The sequence below is a fragment of the Entelurus aequoreus genome, linkage group LG18 (assembly GCF_033978785.1).
Source record: "Entelurus aequoreus isolate RoL-2023_Sb linkage group LG18, RoL_Eaeq_v1.1, whole genome shotgun sequence".
In the NCBI taxonomy this organism is placed as follows: domain Eukaryota; kingdom Metazoa; phylum Chordata; class Actinopteri; order Syngnathiformes; family Syngnathidae; genus Entelurus; species Entelurus aequoreus.
This window is the reverse complement of record NC_084748.1, coordinates 36,414,978-36,425,873: the sequence shown is the minus strand read 5'-3', so window position 1 is coordinate 36,425,873 and position 10,896 is coordinate 36,414,978. Positions and strand designations below refer to the sequence as shown.

At 41.9% G+C, this 10,896-nt stretch overlaps 1 protein-coding gene across 1 annotated transcript in view; it reads left to right on the top strand.

Annotated features, from left to right (window-relative positions):
* Positions 1-10,212, top strand: part of LOC133634096 (mannosyl-oligosaccharide glucosidase-like) — an 18,048-nt gene extending 7,836 nt beyond the window's left edge. Inside the window, exons 3-5 of the mRNA XM_062027095.1 lie at positions 217-440; positions 2,884-3,077; positions 4,333-10,212. Coding sequence (XP_061883079.1) covers positions 217-440; positions 2,884-3,077; positions 4,333-6,097 — 2,183 coding nt within the window. The 3' untranslated portion in view covers positions 6,098-10,212. The remainder of the gene's footprint in view (positions 1-216; positions 441-2,883; positions 3,078-4,332) is intronic.
* The last annotated feature ends 684 nt before the right edge of the window (positions 10,213-10,896 follow it).

Here is a 10,896-nt window from a genome sequence, read left to right as displayed (position 1 = left end):
ATTTTTTTGAAACTGGGTGAGTGTGAATGCTGTCTGTCTATCTGTGTTGGCTCTGCAATGAGGTGGCGATATGTCCAGGCAGGGTGTACCCCGCCTTCCGCCAGAATGCAGTTAGGATAGGCTCCAGCACCCCCGTGATCCCGAGAGGGACAAGCGGTAGAAAATGAATAGATGGCTAGGTCTATTCACCTAGCCTCTCTCTCGCTCTACAATCAGGTATGATGTGGATGCGTCAGTTTTCGGACATGGACGTAATCCTCAGGCACACCTGCGAGCAAGGAGATCGCTTGCAGGGTTACGGCTGGCTGATGCATGATGGGATCACCTTTGGCGTCCAGGAGATCAGAGACAGCGATTTCACACTGACCACAGAGTTTGTCAAGAGAATGGGAGGAGATCACGGTGGGGACTGGACTTGGCGGGTCACTGCTAAACAGCACGTGAGTACTGGATTGCTCTGTTCAGCTTTTGTTGTAAAGTGGTACCTCAACGTATGAGTAATTTGAGATACCAACTGTCTCTCAACTTTTTGTTATGCTTTAAGTTGAGAGCATATATTTTAGTTACCAATTTTTTTCACCCAGTTTGAGTAATAATTGTAACAGGCTCGTGTCCAACCATCGGAAGTAAGGGAGTTGGTTAGAAAGAGAAGAAGCGTACAAACCATTAAAAACATGTACCAGCTGTTTGCGAGTCAGCCCTGCCGTAGCGTCCGTCCGCAACACAGAAGCTGCAGCCATCCTCCGCGCAACATGCTGCCACTAACGTTCAGGCAACATGCATTCATAAAAATATTGAAAAGCTGCAGATGCCGTGTTTGACGTGTTTCAATTTGTTCTGTCTTGTCCAAGAGTCGGCAACCTTCCTCATAAAAAAGCCATATGAGCCCATTAACCACCAAATAAAACCCACGTGCGCCGTATGAGCCCTAAAACATCACTTATAGTTTCATTACACATATGCTATAGTATTTATGAAATCAAACACTAGACAGAAAACAACTCAAGTACTTTTGCTCTGATCAGCTTTCCGCAGCAGTTTCGAAACTGGTCTTTCGGTCATCTCAAGCGAGCTATTTTTCCACGAATGCTGTGTTTGTTCAGGAAATGTCTTTCAACATTAGATTTTAAGTTGTTTGCGGTTTTTTCCCCACATGTTAGCACCATACTTGCCAACCTTGAGACCTCCGAATTCGGGAGATGGGGGAATATATATATATATATATATATATATATATATATATATATATATATATATATATATATATATATATATATATATATATATATATATATATATATATATATATATATATAATCCGTTCATGAATGAGTATATCCGTGTTCAATGGAGAAGTCTGATCTACAAAATTTGCAGGCAGCATACCCCTACCCCTTCGATCTGTCCTGGATGAACTGAAATTATTTTTTCCAATCATTTTGGAACTTGCAAGCGTACTTCTTCTTACTCGTCGTCGCCATGTCTCTTCTTCGTTCTTCTGCTTCGTCTCTGTTATGTTTTTGGACATTACTACTTGCCGTAGTTTTGAAGCAATGCATGATGGGAATCCGGATGTTGTCTGTCAGTGTATTAACGTGCCGGCTGGAATAAACACACGCTGAGAAATAACTCCGTGCCTGCCTACTTTATGGGTTATAGATAAACCTATGGATAACGGAGACATATATAATAGTCTCCTTTTCAGGTGAGAGACGGCGCTAAAGGCAGTGCCTTTAAGGCACACCCCTAAATTTGTTGTCCGGGTGGAAATCGGGAGTAATTCGGGAGAATGGTTGCCCTGGGAGATTTTCGGGAGGGGCACTGAAATTCGTCAAAATCGGGAGGGTTGGCAAGTATGGTTATCACACAATTGAACCAACCTTATCAACCGTGAAAGCGAATTAATCTGTCAAAGAAGCATTGAATGTTCTATTTCATTAGAAATTGTTTTATCTGTCCATTGCTAGTTTACCAGGGGTTGACCGCTAAAAACAATACAATGGCTTAGAAGCAAAAGATGACGCATTGGTGGTGTGACGTACATTTCGATCGACAAAATCATCCATCTATCCATTTTCTACAGCTTATCCCTTTTGGGGTTGCGGGGGGTGCTGCAGCCTATCTCAGCTGCATTTGGGTGGAAGGCGGGGTACACCCTGGACAAGTCGCCACCTCATCGCAGGCAGAGGGGTTAGTGCGTCTGCCTCACAATACGAAGGTCCTGGGTTCGATCCTGCGCTCACTATCGACAAAATATGAAATACATTTTATTTTTATCCCTGAACGCTCTAAAATAACAACTGTTACATTGAATTACACTTAACTAAATTAAAAAAATTAAAATTGAATAGCCAATATTTATTGACATTTTGTTTTAAAGCCAAAGGGAGCGATGGCAGAGGCATGAAAGAGCCGCATGATCTGCGGGTTGCAGATCCCTGGTCTAGTCCTAACTCAACAAACTGGTTGGTCAAGCATTATCTTTGGTACACATACATACATATCCCTAGTCAACTCTGACCTCCCAGATCCAAAGCAAATGCTTACGTTATTTCATAAAAATACTGTAGCCAATTGTAGTACATGTTATTGTAATGTTTTTCAAACAATATTTATTGTCTAAAAGCAAGTTGTTATTTTTATAAGGCATGTTACATGGTAAAATTGTGGTGTTTCGGGAGTGCCAAACACAGATTAAATTGTTCTCAATTCATTTCAATAAGCGGGGCTGCTTTGAGTTATGAGTGTTCTGCGGTACGAGCTCTGTCAAAGAACGCAATGTGCTTGTAAGTTGAGGCACCACTCTACGTGCATCTACTGCTTGTTCCTTTCAATGAGTTGGAGTTTAACAGGACGTTATTTTTTTTGTGTTATATCCATCAGAGCTCTGCCCCAAAGGCACCAGTCCTCTCTCTGATGTTATACGCAGCTGCAGATACCCAAGGGTCACTGGAGGCTCATGTAGAGGAGAAAAGCCGCCTTGCTTCCATCACCGGCGTCTCCGAAGAGCTTGGCAATTTCAAAATCACATTTCGAAAACCAGTCACCGGGGAATTATCCAGTCCTAAATATGCGAGGTAAGCATATGAATATACAAAGTAAAAATAGTATCTGTGGTGTTTGCAAGGGATGACTTGGTACAAAGAACACAAAATAATTATTTTCATGATAAAGTCTTTGATTACTACCAATGTGGTTCTGGTTGGTGTTATAATTATGCATTTTTTTGTATTTGTCTAAAATTGTGGGGGTTATTCAAATGTTTAATATTCTAATGGACAGCCTTATACCAACCACAGAAGTATGGTGCCTATAGGGTGCAGTATGTTATGGTTATTTGTTCCAATAGAAACAGTTATAGTTAAATTACTTATCAGGTCATGATGAGGGTTGTTAACGATAAACCAATGCGACCACATATCCGGTTAGAGAAGTGGCCGGTTCCGCTACATCCGTTACAGCCCCCTCAAGCGATAAGATTCAGCTGTGAATTATTAGGTCAATCGAGTGTAGAAACATAAACCTGTTATCGCGTCAAACTAGAAATCAGTTGACTGTTTTTGTCTTTAAAACGACACGAGAGCCAGGGTTGTCTGTGAAAACAGTCACGCCCTTTTTACCTAACTGTAGACTAGAATAGGCGTAGATACATGGACCGGATATTGCCCGAGACTAGCAAGCAGTAGACAGTTTAAAAGAATGCGAGAGTCTCTGCTGCCCACCAAACAATTACCTGCAAGATTCGTAAGGTCAATACTGCGGACCGTCTCTGTGCTGTGCCGTGCGTCAATATTATAACATCCCAAGTAATGGAGGTTCAAACAGATTCCCAGTTTCTTTATTTCACAAAATGCAACGTTCTCGTACAACGGGCTCATATTCCGTGTCTCGTTCTCTTTTCCGACATCATTCAAACGACCTTTCAACTCCACAACACACGTCACTTCCCATCCTTGTCCTGGAAGTCTCGACCTCTAGTCTAAATTATTCATACACTAAATCAAATTGTTCTGATTTATAAATTAATCTTTTTTTTAATCGTATCGTCCATCAGAAAGAGAATTACATCCCTAGTCATGATCCACATTATGGCAGTATAAAGCAGGTATTTGTTGTGACAAATGTTTAGAGCACTGACAGTTAAAAGTATATAAAGAAAGAAATGGACTCTGACAGGATAAGCTGTAAACCACAATATATATATCATATAACAATATGAATGGAGGCTTTCATACAACAAAGTTAGACAATCTGGATGGACAAATAATATGTTTGATATTTAATTCATGGTAAACTGCCTTATAGTAAATGAATGGTTTCCTGCCTTTTCAGTTATAACTACCTTCAGACTGTCTCTCCTGGCTTGGAGAAGCTGACCGAAATTGTGAAGCACAGTCTGAACCGCAGGTTTGTCTACAGCCCACCATCAGGCGAAAAGAGGCATTACATTGCCGTAGACACCTACAAGCCCCCGCATCCCCAACATAAGCCACCCGATGCGAGGAAAGAGAGCGACTTTGTGGTTCACCAAGTCACGGTCCAAACACCGTTTCAAATGGAAGTTCTCTTTGAGTCTGGAAGCTTTCGCAGCCGGCACGACCAGCTCGTGGGCCCGATCATGACCCAGGAGCTGGAGAAGAGGAAATCTGAGTTTGACGCCAAGTTTGAGGAGACGTTTGGGCTTGAAAGCAAAGGCTACAGTCAGCCACATATCAGGTTAGGCAAGGCGGCGCTTAGCAACATGTTGGGTGGAATGGGTTACTTCCACGGCCAGTCAGTGGTACAGTCCATCTACAATGAATACCCACTCCTGTACCCCCAAGGTGTGTTATTCACTGCAGTCCCATCACGCTCTTTCTTTCCCAGGGGTTTTCTTTGGGATGAGGGTTTTCACCAACTGCTGCTGAGTAAGTGGGATCCACAGGTGACGAGAGAGGCAGTTTCCCACTGGATAGACTTAATGAATATGGAGGGCTGGATCCCCCGTGAGCAGATACTCGGCGACGAGGCTCACAGTAAGGTCCCTGCTGAGTTTGTAGTTCAGCGGAACGAGAACGCCAATCCGCCCACTCTCTTTTTAGCTCTTGAAAAACTAATTGAACAGTTCTCTTTAAACCCGGCCAGCATGGAGTCTCAGCCAACCTTGCCTTTTCTCAAACGACTCTACCCAAGACTAAAAACCTGGTTTGAGTGGTACAATACCACTCAGTCGGGACCCTTGCCTAACTCGTACCGGTGGCGTGGACGTGACAAGGACACCAATGTCTTCCTCAATCCTAAGACTCTGACATCGGGTCTTGACGATTACCCACGAGCCTCACACCCGTCCGCAGATGAGCGCCATGTGGACTTGCACTGCTGGATGGCTTTGTCCTCCAGCATCATGGCTCGAATCGCTCAGCTTTTAGGTGAACCCCACCAGGACTATGAAGCTACCCACAAAATGCTCACGGACAACAATCTGCTGAATGAACTACACTGGTCCGTGCAGCTCCATGCTTTCAGTGACTATGGCAACCACACACCGGCTGTGACCTTGCAGCAGGAAAAGGTGTACATCTCCCCCGGAGAACGCCGCCATCAGTTCCCTGTGGCACGTCTTGTGCGCCATGTCCGCAAGGCTCCCAAACTCCAATATGTCAACGCTTTGGGTTACGTTAGTTTGTTCCCCTTCTTACTACATGTTCTCCAGCCGGACTCGCCCAAAATAGAACACATTCTTAATGACATGAAAGACCCCAATAAGCTGTGGACACCTTACGGCCTGCGTTCTCTTTCAAAGACCGATCACATGTATATGAAACGCAACACGGAACACGATGCCCCCTACTGGAGGGGACCGATATGGATTAATATAAACTACCTGGCAGTGAGAGCCCTTCACCACTACAGCAATACACAGGGGCCATATCAAGAGCGGGCAGCTGCTCTTTATGAGGAACTCAGGACTAACATTATCAGTAATGTGTACAGACAGTATGTTGAAACAGGTTATATCTGGGAACAGTACAATGATACCACTGGCAGGGGTCAAGGAAGTCACCCCTTTACTGGCTGGTCGGCCCTAACTTTGTTAATGATGGCTGAACAGTACTAATATATTTTTGTCAGGTACTGAGTCCACAGTACATGATTTGAAGAAGAAAAACAATCTAGCTTTGATTCATGAACAGTGTTATGAATAACGGCATGACAAAATAACTGTTATTACCACTTCCGCTAGGTGGTTATGTGTTCGCCGGCAACAAAACTCAAAATGAAACATTCAGGAAATGTCAGAAATAAGATAAGGGACAAGTGATTAAGTTTTAGGTGTGATCCGGATGATTTCTACTACGTCACCTTGCGTTTAGGTCACAAGCTTAAACTTCCTTGTGTGTGTGTATGCTAGAGGCCACGCCTCCACCCACAGAGACTAAAACAGTGCAGTCTGTTTTGAAGCGACGGGGGGACAAGAAACACGCACAGACATGCCAATTTTACTTATCCTTCAATAAATTAGTTTATGTTATCGCTGGGGTTTTGTTGTCTCTTTGTTAGTTGGCAACATAGCTCACACAATTATTGGTGGATTTTAATAAAACCTTCAGGAAATGTCAGAAATGGAATAAGGAACACGTTTGTAGATGTTGGGGGTAATTCGGATCACCGTCTACAGTCAGGATTTTTCAGAAGAATTCTTTAATATTGGGAGACAGGGCCTGGCGGAGGTCTGCGTACTCTGGGTGCTTTTCTAGTTATCGTGGTTTTCTGATTATGTATATTTAAATAATATTTCAAATGTTGCAACACTCTTACTGTTAGCGTCAGTGTGGTCAAGGAGAGACCCGGCCGTCGACGCATTTTCAATTGCTTTATTAACTTGCGGTAACAATAACATGCAGTGAACCCATTCAACAGTCGCTGCTGTTGGTCCTGACTTACGCCAGTCACTCCACACGCAGACTGGTAACTAGGGATGGATACCAAATTCTGTACTTTTGTAGATACCGAGCCGACCAAATTCCGTTGGGACTGCCGGGTACCGATTCATGTAAACTCAAACGGTATCATATTTCGATACCTTGGTTGCTTGTGACGTCACGTTCAGTTGCAGACTCAGCACTTGGCGTGCAACCGAGCCCTTAGCCGGAGTGCCTCTAGATAGTGTTATAATTTTACATGCAAACAAACAAAGCAAGCATCCCTTATAGAAGATGCTCAAAAGTAAGGCTCCGCTTTTCAAAATGTGTTATCTCGATGCTAATTTACATTGGAAATGCCATATGCCAGTGTTTAACATACATCAACAACAATCCAAAAGTTCGAAAACCGAGGTCCAGCTGTACCAGAAAGCCAGTGTTGTTTACCACTGCACTATGAAAATGACGGCAAGAAGAATCCATAATTCTCCGTTTAAGCCCTTTTGCAAGTGTGAGTTTTAAGGACAAACGTATGCAGTTGCGTGTTGGCATGAGGCCAAATTGAACAAGTATGACTTTCTAAAGTATCCATGTTCGTGTGGACATGGGCTAAGATGCACGTACAATCAAAGAACTGCTGTGTAATCAATACAATACTTTGTAAACATTTTGTAGGGCTCAACCAAAGACAAAACTGGCACCTTCAACTAAATGGCAAAGAATACTTCCTGGCTATATTAACAGAGGACAAAATGTACATGCTGTGATATTTCAGTATATCCACTATAAAAAAGAGAAACCTCAATCTATCAATCAATCAATGTTTATTTATATAGCCCTAAATCACAAGTGTCTCAAAGGGCTGCACAAGCCACAACGACATCCTCGGTACAGAGCCCACATACGGGCAAGGAAAAACTCACCCCAGTGGGATGTCAATGTGAATGACTATGAGAAACCTTGGAGAGGACCGCATATGTGGGTAACCCCCCCCCCCCCTCTAGGGGAGACCGAAAGCAATGGATGTCGAGTGGCTCTGACATAATATTGTGAAAGTCCAGTCCACAGTGGATCCAACACATCAGCTAGAGTCCAGTCCATAGTGGGGCCAGCAGGAAACCGTCCCGAGCGGAGACGGGTCAGCAGCGCAGAGATGTCCCCAACCGATGCACAGGCTAGGAAACCTGTCTTCAGTTTTGTTGGCTTTAACTGCAGCAACATTCTGACACTTGCAATGCTCTGCAAAAATGCCCCCCCCTGTTGCAAAGTAGACTTGCAAGAAATAACTGCACAGCATTAAATTGAATTAAAACATCTAGATGTTTTACCAAACAATTAACCACACACACACAAAATACCAAAAATTGGTACTGTTGGGTGCCGTTATCGATTCCCAGGTATACCGAGACTCGGTACCTAATTACATTTATTAAGGAGTAAATCCGTTACTTCCATCTATTTTCTACCGCTTATCCCTTTCTGGATTGCGGGGGTCTGGAGCCTATCCCAGCTGCACTCGGGTGGAAGGCAGGGTACACGCTGAACAAGTCCGCACCTCATCGCAGGGCCAACACAGAAATTCGTTACTTCTAGATAAACTTTTTGGGAAAGTACCTGAATAATGACTTTTTTTTTTTTTAGGTAACACTGTTCATGAATGTACTAATTGACCAATGCAGGTTAGTTGTATTGTGTAAAACAGGGGTGTCAAACTCATTTTAGCTCAGGGGCCACATGGAGGAAAATCTATTCCCAGGTGGGCCGGACTGGTAAAATCATGGCATGATAACTTAAAAAGAAAGACGACTTCAGATTGTTCGCTTTGTTTTACTTTGGCCAAAAACAGAATTGATTGATTGATTGATTGAAACTTTTATTAGTAGATTGCACAGTACAGTACATATTCCGTACAACTGACCACTAAATGGTAACATCCGAATAAGTTTTTCAACTTGTTTAAGTCTGGGTCCACGTTAATCAATTCATGGTAAAACACATTCTGAAAATGTACAAATCACAAATTATCCTTTTGACAAAACACTTCAAATTCTGAGGGAAAAAAACGTGTGCGGTTTGGAAAACACAACAAACTTAGACATTGTCTCAGTGCATCTACAAAGCCAATAAACATGAAGTCACAAACTAGCTGGGATTGAACAAAATAAATAAACTTCTAGGTGTCAAATACCTCATTTGCCTTGTCCAGGTATTAACCCTGTGCTAACTCGACAAACTACTCACACTGATGTAGAAACTGTTGAAGATGGTTGAGTTACACTCACGTTTGTCATTTTTGACAGAGACATTTAGGGGCAATGAGGGTGCCAAAGAACAATGCGTTTGAGGCAGAAGACCTAAAACTGCAGGTTTTGCATGTCATTTGTTCGAGGGGAGGAGCCACAGCCACGCGTTACCACAGGTTTATGCGTTTTACTGCGTACCTCTTGCTGGGCCCCGGTATCAAGCGTTTGCTTGCCCAACAGAGTTGTTATTGCGACACCCAGTGGACACATTTAGATCAGCAGTTTCTTTCATTAAACAATCTCAGCTCAATTTTCTTTACTTGGCAAACTCATCTAGCTGTTCGTGGGACTGATCCGACCCACGGGCGGAACGTTTGACACCCCTGGTGTAAAAGTATGTACTGTACAAAGTGTAGCTACCCTGTCTCTATGAAGCCATTAATTTACAGTCGTCCCTCACCACATCATGCTTCACTCTTATCGCAGGTTTTTAAAGTATTTTATAAGTATTTTTGGCCTAAATTAAGCATTTTGAAGCATTAAAATGGCTAAATGAACTGAACATACTACATTAGTATTGGCCACCATCGAGACCAAACCAATCAGCGCGCACTGTTCTGTATCGTGGACAATGATTGGCTCAGCTTCAGGCAGCATCCAGTCCCGCCTTTACGGGTGTAAAGGTGATTATATGGGTGTTATTTCATGCTCAGAGGGCTCTCGTTGTGTTGAAAAGAAATTATTTTGACCGTGTTTTATGCTGTGTATTTGATTTATAATAATAAATCTTACGTTGCGGAAATTAATTTACCACAATCAGGACCGGAACAAATTTACTGTAGCGAAACATGCTGTTTTATTTAAATATCAGGGAGTGGCTTTCTGCTTCTATTAAACCTGCCACGCATGAATGAACGTTTACTTGACATTTGTACTGTTTTCTCATCATGACTGCTTATTTGGATTATTGCATCGGCCTTCATTCACTCACTTACTGCTTTTGAAAGCAGTCATGTTTTGTATTTGCCGCCTGGAGGGAATCAGCATTTACTTTGCCATCGATCATGTTAGTGTCAACATTGTTTCAAAAGAATAAATGATTTGAATATGGATTTGCTTATATTTATGATTTATGAATGATACCTCCCTAAACCAACTTCGGTTAGTTAGCTTGACTGGTTTTTAAAAATTGTCTTTATTTTTCTCAAACACAAGAGTGTTGAGGCACATATTTTGGGGAAGCACAGATCAGGGGTTCTTAACCTTTTTGGCCTCAGGGCCCAACTTTTTCACTACAGAGGTATTAGTCAAGCTAATACAACAGAAAAAAACTGGAAAAAATCTTACAAAATACACAAAAATGTTTCAAACCATAAAAAAAGGAAATGAGTAAAAAAAATAAAAGCATAAAAATACTAAACATGTAAATAACACTCAACTAAAGCATCCAACTTTGACACAAGTTTAGTATGGAAGTAGAATTGTCTCACATCAACTTATATAAATATCAACATGATATTAATACATATGCATATATTAATAAATATACAAATACAAATGTGATATACAAATATATAATTTGTTTAAATGCATATTTGTAAATATATTTTTGAGATTTGGAAATATATACAAATGAAATGTTTAAGCTCACATCAACACCTGTAAAAGCTGAGTGACTGACTAAACTATATAGTAGATACCACCATGGCACTACTACAACACACTTGAAACAGTTATCAATACTAGTTATT